At 39.9% G+C, this 19875-nt stretch overlaps 1 protein-coding gene across 3 annotated transcripts in view; it reads right to left on the bottom strand.

The window, feature by feature from the left end:
• Positions 1 to 449: 449 nt before the first annotated feature.
• The window catches only part of LOC133423800 (ankyrin repeat and BTB/POZ domain-containing protein 3-A), a 265489-nt gene continuing 246063 nt past the window's right edge, over positions 450 to 19875 (bottom strand). For 2 of the 3 annotated variants that reach the window (XM_061714081.1, XM_061714083.1), the window contains 9 exons: positions 16965 to 17197; positions 13979 to 14157; positions 13642 to 13747; positions 13233 to 13277; positions 10265 to 10367; positions 10065 to 10146; positions 8044 to 8112; positions 7831 to 7944; positions 450 to 5007 (listed from right to left, as the gene is read on the bottom strand). In XM_061714081.1, coding sequence (XP_061570065.1) covers positions 4777 to 5007; positions 7831 to 7944; positions 8044 to 8112; positions 10065 to 10146; positions 10265 to 10367; positions 13233 to 13277; positions 13642 to 13747; positions 13979 to 14157; positions 16965 to 17197 — 1162 coding nt within the window. In that variant the 3' untranslated portion in view covers positions 450 to 4776. The remainder of the gene's footprint in view (positions 5008 to 7830; positions 7945 to 8043; positions 8113 to 10064; positions 10147 to 10264; positions 10368 to 13232; positions 13278 to 13641; positions 13748 to 13978; positions 14158 to 16964; positions 17198 to 19875) is intronic. The other variant, XM_061714082.1, reaches the window with a different exon arrangement.

Here is a 19875-nt window from a genome sequence, read left to right as displayed (position 1 = left end):
AAGGTTACTCTCATGTCTGTTTATATTAAAAAAAAGATCTTCACATGGTTTAGCTGTTTTTTTTTTTATTAGCCGTCCATGAAAGAATGCATGTCATGACAGGAGAGAAACTGTCGCAGGAGTTTAACATCCCTGTGTGCTGTTATACTCCACCATACCCCTCTCGCACCATATGTATTTAAAAAAAAAAAGGTAATAAAATTTCACCCCGTGTGATTGATATGACTTAATTAATGTTTCCATTGTATCTGAAGAGAAACGGTGGGGGTTCTTGTTAGAAAACGCACATTCTCAACAACATGAACCAAAACAACAACAAAAAAGTTGAATAAAATAATGTTTATGGACATGGTCTCAACAGCTTTTGAATCAAACAGGGAAAAGTTTCAGTTTCTTTTTTTTGCTACTGGGATTGCATCAAGACTGACAAAAACATGTAAGCGTAAGTCTTTGAGTTTATTATCATATTTTATTGTATTCAGTTGCTGTTGGATCACAATAAGACTTGAACTTAAACTCACTGGTAAAATACTTTGATTGTGTTTGAGGCTACAGTAACACTGGCACAAGAAGTGCTTGACATCATCATGAACCGTTCACCTCTGTGGAGACTAAATGATTTGCATCGTTGAGTTACATTTCACATTTAATTAGCAGTTTTCAATTAAAATGATGTATGATGGTCCTGGTATATGTTATGAACATACATTAAAAGCCTTTTTAAAAGCATTCAGGGTAAGGTCAACAGAAATACACGGTGGGGCAGGTGTCACAAAAATCTAAACAAAAGTAATATATTTAGCCTTTTTTCATTCACTCATTTATATAAGTTATGCATCTTTCAGTTCACATTTATACTGCAGCTCCTGTGGCATATTAATCTTTGTACTACTCAAAGTAGAATAGAATAGAAATATTGCTTAATTGAAAAAAAACAAAACTAAAGCATATTTTCTTTTTATAGACTCTTTTCACTTTTGTAAAACAAAATAACTGGAACGTCAAATAAAATATATAGTGCTATGCATGTGGATAAGAAAATAAAGTTGTAGGAGAATATGTATACTTTATTTTCTGTAGCTATTTACAGAATTTAACTTATATAGCCTTTTAAGTTTCTCTTAAAACTAGTTATTGGGCCCAAAACTATTATTTAAGTCATTTTGAGAGTGCTACAACATATTCAAAGTGAGTTTAGAGACACTTGCATTGTAAGCCATTCTTTTTTTGGTTTGTCGCTGAGTTGGAGAAATTGCACATTTTCCAAATATTCAACTATTACTGCATTGTTACATTCATGAGATACGCCGATTTCCTCCCTGGGAAGGGAGTCGTCGTCAAGTCAGATGGTTTTTAAGGAAATATTCCTGAACTGCATGAAACTTCCAGACTCTCAGAGCAAGTGTGTATAATTTAAATAACAAGGTCGAGGGCTCTCAGCTGCTTCAGTATTAGAGGAGGAGTTGAGCATCGAGCACTTTCAGACTTGATATATATTCTTTGATGAGGACTACGCCTACAGGTATGTGGAAATATGCAAATCGCCTAGAATTACGGAGTAAATTACGGCACAGTGTCAGCACTGAGACATAATGGATCATTTTTCCAAGCATCATAATTAACAAAGTGGAGTGAAAACCACTTGAAGAAAAGCTGCAGGGCGTAACAACCAATCAAAAAGTGGATCCAAAACCCCAAATTCCAAACACTTTACCACATCAATGAGTGATAAAAACACATCATCTTTCTTTGTTTCTGTAGGAAACTGTGCTCTTTTAAGTTGGGGTGTTGGGGGGGGCTGGCCATTCATGCAGATTCTTCACCTCTTTGGTACAAAGAATTGGTACTTGTACCTATGAATTGCTCTAGAGGGCAGTACCAACAAAGAAGAAATTGCTTCTACATTGTTGTAAAGGTATACAGCCAATCAGAGTGACACAGAATATGACGTAGGCAAACACCCTAGTGTCAACGACAGACATCCGAATTGACGTAACATGCAATAGGAAGTGCTGATTTTGCCAGTAAAATTTGTTAATGCAGGGTGTTATTCACAATTTAATGGCCATCTCTGTTGTTTTAAATAGTGGCTCTTGAACATTCCTATGTGAGTCATGGCACAAAACCTTGGTTTGGTACATTTTGTACCGGTGGAGTTGAAATGAAAGGGATAGGCACCGAATTACCTTCATGATAAATAATTTTTGTATGGCTGACCAGGCTAACAAATGAGTTAAATAAAGCTCCAGACGTTTATCTCCAACAACCTGAGGTTCAACTTCCTGTTATCAGAACCCGTAATAGAAATTTTAGCTCTGTACTTTGACCATTTCTTACAGATGGGGACCAGTGACTGCACCATCACTATGGACCATAACAAAACTAGAAAACATTGATTCAATTAATTATGTTATTGCAATCTGGTTACCTCAGCAGGTGATTGGGAAAGACTGAGTCCAAATGTTCAAAAACGATGTTCCTTACAGTGCTTAATAATAAAATGGATTCAAGGACTCTGGAGGAAGTCTACAACCCCTGGGCTCGTACTGCATCACTGTCATTCCCCGGCCAACATTTGTGTTTGGAGCCCCTTTCTGGGCTCAATAACAGGGGATTGTCTGCTGGTTCCAATCTGATTCCATGTGAGTTGTCATGTGTTTGTGTGGTTGGCCACACCGGGACCCAGAAGGGGCATGGAACCCACCCACAATCCAATATGGGACCCCTCTTTTTCAGCCCGCTTATATCCGAGATGGACCCTATGCCCAAATGTTGACCGGATCATCAATAGAAGAGATTACTTTGGGGAACCTTTGTCGAGCACTAAGCTGCAGTTACTTTCAGAAATGGTGATAACCCTTTAGAAGTGTCACTGACATCCCTGGACTCGGAGGCATCCGGGACTGGGCTTCCCACAGAAACGCAAAATGTAAATTAACAAATGAAACTTTGTTTACAAAACATCAAACAGTCCAGATTCCTAATGTTTGCAATTAAGTAAAAGGCCAAGACACATTTCAAAACTTCTTCAACTTAAACAGAAGTTGGAAACAGTATTTTACTAGAAAGTGGACCAGCCGCTAAATATGGACATTTCACATGTTTCAAACTGGTAAACACTCCTTTTGTGAGCTGATCTTAGAAAGGTTTAAATATCACGGAATATAAAGCAAATTACTTCAGAGATCTGCCGACTTCCTAACTACAGCAGCAGAATCTGTTGTGACTGTGAATCACAATTGATTTTATTCTCTTAGGAGGTGCCTTGTTTGTTATCACGTAGTTTAGTTTTTGCATCAGGTCACTGGTGCAAACTAAATAATAAGGAGGCCTTTTAAGATCAGGTGTAATTGGGACGACCCATGACTCGGATTAAGTATTCAGAGATGACCCGGGGCAGTTGTGTCCGTAGTAAACTCAGTGCTGACATCGTGCAAGTGTAAAAGCTCGAAACAGAGAGACGCGTCGATGTTTATCGGGAATATATCAGAGAGCCTCAATTAAGGAAAAACCCTTCTGTTGGACTTCAACTGGAACAAAAAAAATTGACAAACTATTCAGCCCTATGGTCTATACAAAAAAGCACACCTAAAGCAAAAAACACAGAGGTCATACGAATGGATTAAACATGCAACTTTGCATAAACAAGACAAACAGCAGGGAGCACATTCAGTGAGACTGGTGTCCTCCGCCGAGCCAGTGTGGGAGAATATTGTACATCAGTTCGCAAAAAAGGAACCACCAGCACAATGACTTTCAGAACATATATACACACACACACACACTTTGCTTAAATATCTTTTTAGATAAAAGGACCCTGCCAAGTGAATCCCACGTCCAAATCCCGCTCCGATTCGCAGTGGATAGAAAGTTAATAAGCAGCGATTTCTCTCACTTCCTCTCACGAAAGTAGTCCGTAAAGTAAGCTCTGCATAAAAAGCAATATCGGGGCAGCTCACTTGAGGAGGTGTCATGCAAAACGAAATGAAAAAAAAAAAGAAAAAAAAAAAAAAGAGTTATTACAAGTTAATTTCCCACTTGGACGTCCGTGTTCCAAGTCAGCATAGATTTCACTGAGTGGGCTGTGTCATGTTGGAGCGGCGTCGGCGCGCCAGCCACGGTGGAAGTCCCTGCGACCAGGCTGGCCTCTGCACGCAACAGTAACAGTAGATATACGGGGTCCGACACAGATGTAACACAAGTCCGCCTAAAAGTCTGCCTGCTGGCATTGCTACGAATCACTTTTATTGGTTGTATAGCAGGATTATATTCAGGCCATGTGTCAAACCCTCTGCTGCAATGGCATCCACTTCCAGAAAGCGTCTGTAAACCCAAGTCTCCGAGATGATGAGAAAGCTGCATTTATTGAGTTAAAATTCTACTCTAACTGAGTGAAAAAAGTGTAAAGTATGTATTTCATGCACGTTGATTTTCTTCTTTATATGAAATACAATAGAAAGTTTCAGAATCAAGCTTAGGTCTAAGTGATACTGTTTGGTCAAGGCAGGTGTGTTTTTTTTTTTTTTCCCTCACTGTTGGGGGCGTATGAAGAGAAAGGTTAGGAGCCATCGGGAGAGGAGAAGAAGTTTTCTCACAAGTGCCAACGTTAATCCTCGGGGAACTGCGACCGGCAGATTTAAAGGGAACGGTGGCGTGAAAACAGGAGAGATGGAACCGGGGAAGTGGTGTAGCAGGACACTGTACGCTAACAGGGCTGTTACATAGATGCTGCGGCCAGACCGGAGTACCGGGAGAGGTCTCCGGAGGGGACGGGGGTCACACCACAGAGCCCTTGGAGGTGGAGAGGTGGATGGAGTGGATGCGGGTGGCCAGAGTCTTCTCCAGGTCGTGGAGGATGTCGGAACAGATCCCGGGGCTGGACGCGGGGCTCTCGGGGGCCGGGGGTTCGTACAGGAGCTGCTTGAAGCCTTCGAGCTCGACCAGCAGCACCATGTTCTTCAGGAAGTAGCCTTCGATGAAAGCTGTAAGCTCTGAGGCACCAAGGAACTACACAGAGAGGGAGAGAGAGGGAGAGATATTTTCTTTAAAGGTATTGTGACATCATTTTTAACATGCTTTTAACACTATTAAAAGTCTTGGCCAACATCCCTCAAATGTGTCTAAAAGAGTGTAACAAGAAAAACTTCACTCTAGTACTCCATTCCTGGCTTTTTATGACGGTGTTTTTTTGCGCCGTGAAAAACGCTTCCTTTTCCCCCTTTCCTGTCAATCATTGCGCCGCTCCACCTCCAAACCTCCTCCAACCCAACCATACGCTCACAGCGGCGTCGGAGAGTTAAGCCGGGAGCGACAGGCGAAGCACGGAAAAGCAGCACGGCGAACCACAGCAAACAATCATAAAAATAAAGGCATGCAAGCAGCAGTGTCCCCTATCTTAAGTCCACTCAGTGGCCGCGGGTCTTCTTAGCAGTTTTCCTCCGGTGATGAGAACAAAAGAGGCTCTAAACAGCTCCGTGTTAAGCCTGATTTATGGTTCCGCGTTAAATCGACGCAGAGCTACGTCGTAGGGTTCAGCGTATGGTGCGCGTCGCCGCGTAACCCTACGCCGTAGGCTCTACGTCGGTGTAACGCGGAACCATAAATCAGCCTTTATGGTGCGCTGGAGAGGAGAGGAGGCAGGGAGCTGGGTGGAGGGGGCGGTGATTTAGCGGGCCCTGACGTCACGGCCCGCCACCAAACCAGGTGCGCCGTTTTTGCATAGTTATGTGGAAAATCCCAGAAAGCACACAATACACTGAATGTTAAAAGTTTGTTGTTTTTTGGGTGTAATTGATGTCAAGACACCCAACAAAACACATAAAATCAAGAAAAATGTGTTTTTCATGTCACAATACCTTTACACTCACTGAAGGCCAGGTGAGAAAAAGCTGCAATGATGCTGAATATTCAAGTAAAAAAATAACAGCTTGAATTTACTTTGACATTTATTTCACTGCAGACAGAATGAACCCAAACATGTTCTGTTTTGTAATTATTACATGATGTTGCAAGTGCAATAGTTCAATAGAACATAGTTCCTTCTACGGTGCCTAATATTATCAAACCGGTCAAGCAAGCCTTAGCTGATGTCTTTGATGTCATGAATGTGTCAAAAACCACCCTGGACAAGAGTTTAACGGGGGAAAAACCTTTGATAAAGTGTACAACACATAGCCGTATTCATAAAATCCACTTATAGCTTTACTTTCCAAAAATGAAGCCATATTGTGGTCTTATCCTGAGACGGCGTTGACATCTCTGGGCCCTAGGGCATCATTACGCCGTGGAAACGGGGGCGGCGTGGTCCGTGCTGTGGTGCCGGGGAGGCGGGGACGATCTACTCGTCTGTTAGAGGCATCGCTGGGCACAGCGGGTTTTGTGCTGGGTCAGTGCCCGGGACTAAGGACATTTGCACTAATGCAATGGCAGCATAGAAGCTGCAGTTGGTACTTTTGTCATATTTGCTGAAATGACCACTATTTTTAGCTAATATTAAATAAACTAGGTAATTTGAGAAGAAAAGCCACTCCTTTGGCACCACCGCTCCCACTGCTAATCCTCCAATAACAGCCGGGGGGCGTGACATTTACAGAATGTCAATCACACATCCCAGACGACCTCTCCCCTCCAGCTCCATTTATTACATAATTGATTCATTCTCAGGTATCTGTTCTCTGAGGCCTCGGGCTACCGTAGTAAACTAACTTTATCATCCTTGCGCATTACAGCTCAGATGCATGCGCTCTGGCAAGCACCGTGCCCTCGTCAACAGCAGGGGGAAGGGGAAGGGAGATGGAGTCCAACAGTCTTGAATGTTGCGTGCATTCACATTTTCTAGCCAGTCACTGGACTTTTGGGAAGTTCCCAATTGCAGCTTTTCCAGGTATTTTTGACCAAGAAAATGCAAAGTTACAAAGGGTTTAGCTTAGGAAGGGGAGGGTGACCAAGGTGGCAGGAGCTCCAAACAAAAGAGGTTTATTAAACAAAAAGCACTGCATAGGCAGGAAAAACGAAGAAAACTCAAAATCCAACCGTTCAGAGAACCAAACAGAAACCAGGGAAACAAACAGTCAGGCAGGAAACAGTCGTAGAGACACAGGATGAAACAATACAGACCAGCCAGGAGGAAGGGAAAGACAAGACAAGATACAGGACTGTCTCAGAAAATTAGAATATTGTGATAAAGTTCTTTATTTTCTGTAATGCAAAAATGTCATACATTCTGGATTCATTACAAATCAACTGAAATATTGCAAGCCTTTTATTATTCTAATATTGCTGATCATGGCTTACAGCTTAAGAAAACTCAAATATCCTATCTCAAAAAATTTAAATATTCTGGGAATCTTAATCTTAAACTGTAAACCATAATCAGAAATTTTAAAATAATAAAAGGCTTGCAATATTTTAGTTGATTTGTAATGAATCCAGAATGACATTTTTGTTTTTTTAATTGCATCACAGAAAATAAAGAACTTTATAACAATATTCTAATTTTCTGAGACAGTCCTGTATAGACAGGAGGGCTGACGAGACACAGGTGCAAACACTCAGGGCAGATGAACTGAAAACAAGGACACAGGCTTTCAAAATAAAACCAGGAACAAACAAACCCCAAAACTGTGACAGAAGGAACGACATCACGGACATTTTAGAATATGTTGCAGGCTTGAAATGCAAAAATCGATGTACAGTATACGAACAAAAGGATAAGCAGTCGATGAGACTAAACATGAAACACCTTAGGTTTATACTGTCTGCAAAGAAAAGCCAAAGTAAAGTGTCAGTATCCGGGAGAATGCACATCAGCTGCGCGAGGCTGCTTCTCACTTTGGCGTGCTTGTAAAGGTCCACACAGGTTTCGGTGGTGATGTTCTTGGAGCAGATGATCTCACAGTGTCTCTGAAGGGCCTCTAGTTGGAAGAATTTGGCTGCAGACAGGAGCTGCAGGGAACAGCACATCCATACAGGATAAGACATGTGGAATTAGAAACGCTAGAGCTCTCACTGTGGCTCTGTCAGCTTTGCTTGAATAGTTCTTACCTCCATGACTTCAGTGTTGCGTATGTGCAAGGTATCGGTGCCTCCACAGTAAAGATACTGCATGACCAGCTGGAACGCACACAAAAGTACAGGCTTCAGTCTAGTAAAAGACTACACCCAGGATTATTACTACAAAAACAAATATTTTTGGTGGCATCTTTCCCCCCAACAGACCACTTTTGATTTCATGTCAGTTGTCTGCTCTGTACGCAAATAAACAGACAGAAAAAATCAAAATATTGAGCTGTGGAAACATCCAGTGCACTGTTCTGGTGCATTATATTATAAGTTCAGACAGTAACAGATCTGACAGTCGTATTAATGACTGTATTCTGACCAATAGCTCAAATAAACATATGTAATAGATGTGACGGAGGTTAAAGGAGATCTGCATCGTCAGTGCACCTCTGCTGATTAAGTACATCCTCCTGCTCCAGTGTTTTATGATAAAAATCAGCTTTCTTTCTGGATCGTCGGCGCTGCCCAGAACACATTTACATTGCTGCGTGTGACGCACATCCCAGACCAACTGGGAATGAGGTCCAGGAGGTTTTATCTGATCCTGATCTGGGTGTGTTGATACTGGTCCACCTGTGCTCGTATCTCTCAAAGCACATCTTTCTTTCAGGTGTAAACAGGACCTGTGGACCACAAATACCATCTGTTGCATCGTTGCGTCTATTTAAAGAACAACATCGCTGAAATCGCTGAAATTTGTTGCTGATTATCTTTACTGGGGGAAAGATCTATATTCGGAGTATTTGCGCAGGTTTAAATAAACTATACAGATTATTTTTAGGGTTATGATACACGATGCATTACTTAGAGGCTTTTTATATAAATACAGTTTTCTGAAAGTGTAAAGATTTGTAGCACAGAGGAATAACAAATCAGACTGTGACTTGTTAGCGAGGTATTTATGGTTTTGTTTTTATTCAAGGCTTTTATTAGACATGATATGCTCTTTAATATTAACAGCGACAGCTCTTTTAAACAAGAAAGGCCGAATGTACTGTCGCTGGTTTAGTTGAGGTTTGGGTCAAACCCTTTTGTGACTGAAGAAGGTCACGTGACCTTATTTGACCTGCAAACGAAGGTTAGCTTGATCTCACCCGGTGAAACCTGAAAATGTTGCCTTAAACCTGATAGGGAGAAGTTTTAACAAGAGTTATAGTCATTTCCTTTCACAAAATGAAATAAGTATCGCACACTATTTACCCTCAAACAGTAAAAAAAAAATCGGAACCTCTCTCACTGTTTCGGTTTATGGTTTTTCTTTTGGTTATCTTTTCATTTTGGCTTCCCTGTAATCGCCGTTGACAACAGTCCATGTCGAACCGGGGTTAGTTATATTATGATGCAGTGGTTCAACGCAGAAGCAGAAATCACCTTTCCAGGTGACAAATGGAGGAAATGCCTGATGGATGTTGGTCTTCCCACAAACAACTGTGGCAATAGTTGGAGCATGACGACACATGAAGCGACACCAGCCCACTGTGCCTGAGATGGGAGAAAGACTCAGAAACCTACCCGCATTTACTGATGAAAGGATTTTTTTAATTTAAGAAAAGGTCATAATGACATGATCAGTTTTATTAAGTTATGAAGGCAATAAAAGCTACCATTACACTTTAATGCACCTTTATCTTGTTTTATAGCAGTTCTGGGAACTGTAACTTTTTTCCTGAATGAAGGTTTTAAGATAAAATGTTGAAAGTGTTCACATTTAAGCAGGCAATTTTATTCAATTTTATTCAATCTTATGCAATCGTTTTTGTTCTAGTCTTGGTTTTCCTTGTGAATATTATATTATTATTAATTCCTCTCTTGACAATCGCTGTCTCAGCAAACCCTCATCGTTTTCACCTGTGCCTCCTTATACAAGGAGTTCCTGAGAGTTTAAATAATCACGTCTCTGCCGTGACCTCTCTCTGACCTGAATTTAAACACCCTTTGTTTTGTTTTTTGTTTCGTAAGAGAAATATTTCTTATTATTAAATAAATCTTATTAAACTTCTTACATGGAAAATATTGTACTTCACATGGCTGATCTCAATACAGGTGTTTTCTGCTGCCGGTCTGTTTTGGAGCAGTGACTTGAACCTGGACAAATCACAAGAGATTAGATTAGTGTACTTTATTAATACCGTACTACACGGAGCTCTGGGGTCAAATAAAACACCAGAATACTTTACATCATTAGTGTGATATACTCCGTTACCTGGCTGAAGCTGTAAACAGCAAAACCTTATGTGCATAAAATGGTTTTCCTTCCACCAGGAAGGTGACGTCCGACATGTCCTTGTTGTTCAGGAAGTGCGGATCTGTGGACAAAAAACAAAAAACACAGCAGACAATAAAAACACTTCCTAAATAAAGTAAGAATGCAGAATACCCAGAAACTGAGGATCAGGTGTTTATTTACTTGTTCTGTAAAGTTCATCCACCAGCACCTTTTTACAAAGTAATATTTTTAAGCATAGATTTACAGAATGCAGCATTTATAAACGTCACCATTTTGTTAAGGAAACAGTAGGTGGAGCTGCAGCACACGTTTCCCTGCTTCTTGTTCAATTCAAACATAGTTTGAGGTTTAAATGCAGAACAAATAAATTATAACATTACAGACAGTGAAGCTGGTAAAATGTATATATAGCAAGCTTTTATTTCATGCAAATTCTTAATATCAAGAGGAAAAGAACTGAATTGAATCCTTCTTACTGACTGAGAAAATGACTGATGAGAAAATATTGAAATGTCTTAATTAATTTCATTCATAAAAATATAACTGGATCTTACAAAATATTGTTTAGAATTGAAAATAATTTGAAAAAATAGCACTTATGTTAATATTGACTGAAAAACCTCAATATTGAACACATAATGAATAGACTAAAAAGGTGTTTAACATGTTAGAGGAATAATAATATATTCTGTTCTCTGAGTTGTACAGCTCAAATAAATCATCCTCTCCATGAAAGGTCGACCACTCTACCTTCAGGAAAAAACAGTTTCATTACCGAGGTAAATGTAAGGTTTTTATTTTTAAACACTTTGGACTTTCCATTTTATTGTTTGTTTTTGTGGTGCTTAATCTTCTGCCTGAACTTTTCTATTTGAAAGCCCCACATATGAACATTTTGTGCATGTTTTAGTCTTTTCTATTTACAAATGAGATGGGCGCTACTAGTTATGATTATTCTTAATTACATTATGTTGTTGTCATCTTTTTTTGTTTGTGTTCGAGCTTCTTTTATGACTTCCAGGTCAAAACCCCAGAACATGAACCGTCGAACAGCCGTGTAGCGCCTCGGGCAATTTCAGCGTAATTGACCGTATACATACGGCAATAATTAGATTTCTTGCTGCATTAGCTGGGTGTGTTAGCTGAAAATCAGAGGCAGGATTTAAGAGAAACATGTTTATATGTATCATAAATCTAATTTCAGTTGGAAGAAGTTTTTTTTTTTTTTACTTTTGAACTTTTAGGTTGTAAATGTGATTCAGCAGCCTGCAGCTACATACAAACACCAGTTTTTATGCCTCCAGCCAAGAGAAAACAATGTTTTTGTGGATTTTTGTGGACATTTAAAATTACTATACACCTTTGTTTTTATTGAAATAGTCTGAATTGAATGCCACATCTCTTTGATACTCTAATATATCTTGACTTTTTTACAAGTTTCTCTACAGGGAAATATATGATCCTCCAAACGCTGTTATTCAAACAAACATAAAATGTTAGAATAGGAAAAAAAAAGTCTTAGCAAATAAACTTAAAGCAGTAGCTACAAAAGGATTTTCTTTCCATGTTAAAATATCAGGTTGTTTCATTTGAAAGCATATTTGCTTCACCATGACGGAGGACAAACACTGAGTTACTCCCAAAAGTAATGAAGGAAGAGAACTTGATTGAGACTGAACAAGAAACTTCTGCTCATCATGCTAATGCACTTAGTGGAGCAACCAGTCGTTTTAAAAACTGAGCATTTCTAAACGCGAATTCTTGATTTCTAACTCTGGGTACAGAAAGTAAGCGTGACCCTGAGGGTTCTGGTTGGTTCTTAATGGGCCAGGAGATCAGAGATTTATTTTGGCCCTAGACCAGTCCAACAGCCGGATTTTAAAAGCTTTTCTGCTATAAAGAGGAAGCCAGTGTAAAGATCTAAGAAATGGAGTTGTATGGTCAACTCTCTTGTGAGGACTCGGGCAGCAGCATTCTGAACTAACTGGAGCTCTCTGATGGATTTCTTTGGGGAGACCCGTGAGAACAGCGTTATAAAAGTCCAGTCTACTGAAGATAAAGGACAAGTTCTTCTAAGTCCTGCTGAGACATCAGTTCTTTAATCCTCAAGATGTTCTTTAGGTGATAATAGGCTGACTTTGCTACTACTGTCTTAAAGTGGTTGTTTAAAATTCAGGTCCAGATCCATTCCCAGATTTCTGGCCTGGCTATTTGTTCTCAGCTTCACTGCTTGAAGCTGAGTGCTGACTTTTAATCTTTTTTTCTTGGCTTCAAACACTATTTCTGTTTGTCTTCATTTAACTGAAGACAATTCTGGCACCTCCATTCTTCAATTTGATCAATGCATTTGATTAATGTTTAAGTTTGATTAAAGTTTCCTGGCAAGATGGTTTATATAGATTTGTGTGTCATCTGAGTAGTTATGGTAATACATTTGGGTTTCTTTCATAATTAAAGTGAGTATATAGCGAGTAAGCATAACGATGTTAACCAACAGAAGCCCCAGAATTGAACCTTGGGGAACGCCACATACTATTTTTGTTAGCTTAGATTTGTTGTTACAGCGACTGGATTTGTTAACCTGTCAACAGTAGTGAACAAAGTGCGTTATTGTTGTTTTCAGAAAAATATGATTGCCTTGCATTCCTCGTTTCTTTATTACAGTATGCTCAGTCTCTCTTTCTAAATGTTATAATGCACCTGTAATTAACCCACGTTCAGCTTTTCACCACTCTCTTTTTCATCTTTGGCTCGTGCAGCATTTCTCCACGGAGGTTTCTTTTTAGCAGTGATCACCTTCACTTTGGTGGGAGCAGTAGTATAAATAACACTAATCACTTTACCACTTAGTTTATTCATAAAGTAATTGTCTGAAGGTGAGTAGAGGAGGGGGGAGGAGGAGTAAATCTGAATAAACATTTCTCAGGTATTTTCACCTATGTACCGTTTCTTGGTGATCTCTGCCTGGAAGCTTCTGTTGTCATTAAAACTGAGAAACAAAGAAAACGCAAGAATGGTCAGACGGAGCAACATCTGTCATCATAACCTTAGAGATGTTCAGACTTTAAGCTGTTCATAAATGAGACGTCCATAAATGTGGTCTTTTTTCTTCCTCTTTGCCAGATGCCTAGTAGCGCAACTGCCAATATTATTCTACCAATATATCCATTGTCCCTCTTCTCCACATATCCCCCAAAAATCTTAATCTGGCCTTTTTAATGTTTATCTCCAGCCAATCGGAGCTGTCCCTCTGACCTGTTTCCTAATCCAGACAAACCTCAGCCTCTTCAGGTCTGCTACTGTACCTCCATATCTGGTCTATTTAGTAAGGTGTTTAGGAGCCGTTGTCTTACCCAAACGTGAGCTCTGTTTCTTCTTGAGCTCGATCAGCTTCGGGATGGGGAAGGGCCCGTAACACTGTGTGAAAATGACGGACAGCTGCTGGCTTATCACCTCATTCTGCAAGCAAATAGTAGCAACAGTGAGAACAAAAACGTGACTCATATTTGATTGTTATTTTCCCTGAACCATCCAGAACAGAAGTGTGATGCAAATGTATATGACAGGACTTGGAGTGCAGTTAAAGATATGCAAACATGGGTTTTAATGTCACCATAGCATGTAATAAACATTTCATTCCCAGAAATCCAGCCTAACAAGTGAGGAATAAAAAAAGAAAGGCCCGGCGACCTTGCTGGCCCGGAGGATCTGGAACATCAGCGGCAGGCCGTGCGTGATGAGCTCCTCTGTGTACTCCTCCTCCTGGATGCAGCTGAAGTCTTTGAGCAGCCCTTGGATCAGAGGCCGGCGGTTCTGGAGGAAGCAGGTCTTCAGGGACTCCAGCCAGGTGTGCAACGTCCAGGGAACGCCTGGGAACACCAGCACACGGACAGTGAATACACACTCGCGCAGAAGAAAGCAAGCGTGGAAAAGAAGTCACGGGCGACAGAACCGACCATGTTAACATCACTGCGTGGCGTTAGTGTGAACGTGAGCGTTGGATTAGTGGTGGCAAAACCAAAGGAGCATTTGAATGCAAATAAGATTGTCCTGTTAAAAGATGTCTTTGATACTTTGGAGTGATTGATGGACATGACATAAGTATAAATCACAGCAAGGCAGAAGATGTTTTGTCTATAAAGAACCATGTTGGGGTCAAGATGATTGTGTTGAAGTCATTGAACTTGTGCTGGATTTTGACACTTTGGTATGTTTTTCCTTAAATTAAAAGATTGATTTTTTTTTTGTTTCGATAAATAAAATTTTCTTCTTAAAAAAAAATATTTTGCTGAAGAAAAGAAACAAAAAAAACAAAAACGCATCAGATGAAATTTTAAAATTGTGGTTTTAATGGTGAATACCCAGGTTTACAGCAATGTTCCAACGTTATTCGTTTGGTACATCGTCCGGTTCTGTTGGATCTTACTAGTCGTGACTTTTCATTTTGTCAGCTGCTGTTTCCAAGGCGTAGTGTGGTGTTTGAACGTTTGCTAATCATATTTCTGCATAAATAAAACCATAAAACCCCATTAAACACAGGAGACAAATGTAACACTCATTTATGAAGTCAAATGTTCCAATATTTGGGAGCTGTGAGTGGGATTCATAGTTGAACTTCGAGCATTTGCATGTTAATGTTCACCATTAGGAGAACATTAAAACAACACCATTAACAGGGCAAAATGATGTTTATAGGGGGAAAACTGCTCTCTAGAAGGTATATTTCTACCCGTCTGCAGTTTGTTACAGATCAGAGACAAACCAGAAAGTTGTTGGAACATTTGTTTGAGAATATAAAGGAGAGATGTAGAACGATACTTTTTAAATTACAAAGTTCAAGAACGGACAAGACTCCATTCCAGCATGAGAACAAGATCCAAACTGTTAAACACGGCAGTGGTAGTATCTTGGTTTGAACCAGTTATGGCAGGAGTCGAATCAGGGGATTCTGACTTCCATTACAATGGAAGGACCTGAAATAACTATTTATATATTCATTATTTATGTATAAGGAAGTCATGAGAAATATGGGAAGCAAAGGTTTTCATACATAATATTGGATCATTTTAATAATAAATAAATAAGTATAATCAATTTTTCAGATTTTTCAGATTTTATATATTTTTTAAATTTACCAACTGTCAAGTATCACTGTAAAAGGAATCCTACCAAATTCTGTTTAGCTCAACTTTAATACTATGGAGCCAAATCAAGGCCAAAAGTTTTTCTAATTTGAAAATAAAATTTGAACCTGAAAATTCTTTTTTACAGTTTCAATTTTATTTTTTTCAGTATCAGATGTTTTTTTCAGTTTCAAATCTTTTTATTTCAGTTTCAAATCTTTTTTTCAGTTTCAAATCTTTTTTTTTCAGTTTCACGTCTTTTTTTTCAGTTTCAAATTTTTTTTTCAGGTTCAGACTTTTGGCCCCGATCTGGCGTGGGGGGCGTGGCATCAACTGAGAGGGGCGTGGCATCATGAGTGACAGCAGAACAGAGAAGTGCGGGGGATGTTCCTCAGTCGTGTTGCCTTCAGGAATCGTAGGTTGCAGAAGTTATCAGTAGAAGTATGATTCAACACTGTATATACACCAGATTCACGTTATTGGCAGTGGAAAAAACGGATACTAGTGACACATTTCTGTTTAAAAAGCTGTTTTAGACCGTACTTGGTAGTATGTGGAAGTGGGAAATGTCAAACTTTAAAGTGTGGCTGTTGAACTGTACAGTCTGGCATAGTTTATTGCTTTTATACTGCGATTGGTGCCAAGTACGGTCTAAAACAGCTTTTTAAACAAAAATGTGTCACTAATATCAGTTTTTTCCACTGGCAATCACGTGATTCTGGTGTATATACAGTGTTGAATCATACTTCTACTGATAACTTCTGCAACCTACGATTCCTGAAGGCAACAGGACTGAGGAACATCCCCCGCACTTCTCTGTTCTGCTGTCACTCATGATGCCACGCCCCTCTCAGTTGACGCCACGCCCCCACGCCAGATCAGGGCCAAAAGTCTGAACCTGAAAAAAAAATTTGAAACTGAAAAAAAAAGATTGTGAAACTGAAAAAAAAAGATGTGAAACTGAAAAAAAAGACGTGAAACTGAAAAAAAAAAAGATTTGAAACTGAAAAAAAGATTTGAAACTGAAATAAAAAGATTTGAAACTGAAAAAAAGATCTGATACTGAAAAAAATAAAATTGAAACTGTAAAAAAGAATTTTCAGGTTCAAATTTTATTTTCAAATTAGCAAAACTTTTGGCCTTGATTTGGCTCCATATAATACTAACATTTAAAATAAGACAGGAAAGGCACGGAAAACGGTTTGTTTGGACCTTGTTGGGCTGCATGAAATCACCAACTCTTGAGCTGGATTAACTGCAGTGTTTTGGGAAGAAAGCTGATGATTGCCACATTAACAAAATGAGCACAGCTTGCACAGTTTTTTCATCGCATTCACACTTTTAACCGAAGCCATTAATGCTTGGGGCATACAAGTCCTTCTTCTTTATTTCTTTCATGTCGGATGAGTTGAGATGACAGCTGACAGTGGGTTCAGGACAGGGCAGGACAGGACAGGACAGGACAGGCACAGCATGAGCACATCTGCAGGACAGATGGAGGCACCACATAGCGAGGCGTGTGGGCCACTGAAGCATGCATTAGTAAATCTGACCTAAGCTGCGGATGTCTATGGTGATGTCCACATGGCCATGCTCTGCGCTATGGTACATGGCCTCTCTCAAGGCCCTCAGTCTGGCCTTTCCTGTTCGCAGCGTCCCTCCACAGTTGGCCTGGGGGGCCAACCTCCTCTCTCCAGGCTCCGAGCCCTCGGCCAGGATCTCCTCCAGGGACAGCACGTCCCCCTTCTCTTTGTCCGAGTGGGACAGAAGCTTCCGAAATACATTCCTAGAGGGGAACAAGTGGAAGAGGTGGAAAAAATATCAGTGACAGAATCACAGCAAACTGCTGAAAACAATCAACCTGGCCTGGGATCAAATAGCAGGAACAGAAGTTAGCTAGTTTTCATACGAGATAGGAATTTAATTCCAGATAACAGAAACTACATTACAATCCAGTCTATTTATAAATATATAAATATGTTAGAAAACAGAAAACATTCTTTCCATTCATTGGAAATTTCTCCGGCTAGCCGTAAAGCCAGGGGCTACGGGTTTCCGTGGAAAATAAGAACCGACATTCAGAATGCAAAACTGAAAAAGGGTTGTCCTTGTAATGAACAACCCTTGGTATCTATGGTAAATATCCAAATATTTAGGTCCAGCCCTAAAAATCTCAGAGGAAGAAAAACATTTAAAAAAAAAGTTCAAATCCACAGTTAGATAAAACAAAATACAACAAAAAAGAAAAATGGTTTAGAAAACAAAACTTTGCGCAAACCAAATTCTGAAAACGGAATCCAAAGAAACTACAAACTACAATGCTGAAAATCTTAAAATGCAACAAATTTCTTATTTAAATAAATTTTCTGTATTATTATTATCATTATTAAAATGTTGTTACAAATTCTTTCCAAATTACAATTTTTTTCAACCCACTCAGAGGAACTTTAACTTTTTTTGCTCGTTGGGTCCCCCTACAGGCACGGAGGATAAATGACTATTATGATGCTCTCCGAGTTGTACTCTTATTTGCTCTCTTGCATAACTGGACTTGTACTGAGAGCAAAGTGATGGCTATGAATAATAAGCAAATGTATTTCAGATCTTTTGGGGGGTGGGGGGGTGTTACTTCAGTACCTGAGACTCAAAAACTGATGAATCTAAGACCAAAGTTTATTCAAATTGCAAAATCTCCAAATGCGTTAATGAACATTGCAACCCGCTGTTTGCAACACGGTGACCCAACAGTAACAGATGTCTCTCCTGAGAATTGATTTCAACAAATTTCAACACTGTGCGATCGCACCCTGCTCATGCATCACTGCACCATCTGCTTCAGCGAGGAGGAGCTTCCTCCGGCTCCGTGAACAGTGACACATCCTGTTGCATAGATGGCGGCTTATTAAAGCACGTTTGAGCCACTGCAAAAGTGCCTTGATGTCAGCACATTCATGCTGAATGATACAAACTCTCTCACGGTTGTTAGTGATCCAAATGGTTGTAAGCTTTTGGAAGCTTGGTACATTTGATCATGGAAAAAAGCAATTAAAAAAAATTTACTCAAATAACAACCTCCACTCTTCTAGTGTCAGAAAAGTTTTAGGAATTTCTGGTCAAACTCGGCAGTGAGAGCAAAAGCGAGGCGTGGTACTACCAGTGCCGTTTATCAAGGTGGGAAGATGAAGTCAAGGTTCTGCTCGGGTTTAACTACATGAAACAAAATCTGTTTATCTTTAGAAGGCCGGTGTCTGTTTACTCTCAGCGGGGTTTGCATAGCTAACCTCAAAGATCATAAGCTGTGCTGACCATGGAGTTGTTCCAGAAAGCCTTGTTGTTCTTATTTTGTCCCTTTTTAGAGGTAAAATTAATGATTGCAGCATTTGTTACTGAGCTCGTTGATCTGGCTTATGATAGGGGCTAAACTTTCCCGTGATATACTGCCCTCATTTGGTCTGGGGTGTTATCGTTTCATAGAGTACCTTTAAATTGTAAAGATTTAAACCTGGTTCTGAATCACCAAGCTTAACCAACTCGATCTTTACAGGGATATTTCTTAAGTATTTATGGCTGCAAGTGTCTTCCCTGAGTTGGCTCTGGATGACACATAGCCATGGAGGAATCCTTTTTTCATGGTGAAAACTCACTTTTGTACGGCCCATCTAAAACAGCTCAAACGAATGAATTTCACAGCAGTTCCACCAAAAACTATATTTTGCGGACTATCAGCCAGTCCGGACTGTTTCACGGACTAGATCTGATTTGTGACACAGATGTTCTGTGAATAACAAAGGCAAAGGAGATATGTCAGAAAGAAAAACATCGCCTGCCGATCGTTTGATTGTTTTTGCTCCTTCCTGTGTTGCCCTGTCCTCCGCTCACGGCCCTCTATCAGAACCACTACAGTGGTAAAAGCTGCAGGAACGTACTAGAGAATCTTCCTCAGGAGATTTTCTGGGAGCACTGGTACGTTTCTGATTAACTTCTCCAGAGATCCAGCTCAGGGACTTTCTTTTTATTGCCTGTTTTTTCGTTTTATTTTTTTTGTCTTGCAGGATAAACTAGACCCTCTAGCTACCCCACCCTCATCCTGAATCCTTCATTTAATTCTCCTTTTCACCTTGCATGTCACTGTCAGACATAATAGCAAAATGGTGTAAATATATAAAACATTTCTCAAGCAGCTATGAAATTCATCTTTGAGTCGTTTTAGATGGGGAAAATTGGCTCCTCTAAGCCTCGTTGTTAATAGCTGTTTAATAGCACATCATCTTGTCTGAGGCTGCCCAAGTCTGAAAAGATGCTTTTTAGTGAGCCGTGAAAATTTGCAGGGTACTGAGACATGACGGATCTAGATCACGGTGGAAACATCCATCTTCTTCATCTTCGTCTCTGTCCAACTTCGTGTCATGCTGCATTTGATGCAGCCTGGACGTGGGTAGTGCAAACATTTTAACATGCATTTTA

Source organism: Cololabis saira, chromosome 23 (genome assembly GCF_033807715.1).
Source record: "Cololabis saira isolate AMF1-May2022 chromosome 23, fColSai1.1, whole genome shotgun sequence".
Taxonomy (NCBI): Eukaryota; Metazoa; Chordata; class Actinopteri; order Beloniformes; family Belonidae; genus Cololabis; species Cololabis saira.
This window is presented reverse-complemented; position numbering and strand designations above follow the sequence as displayed.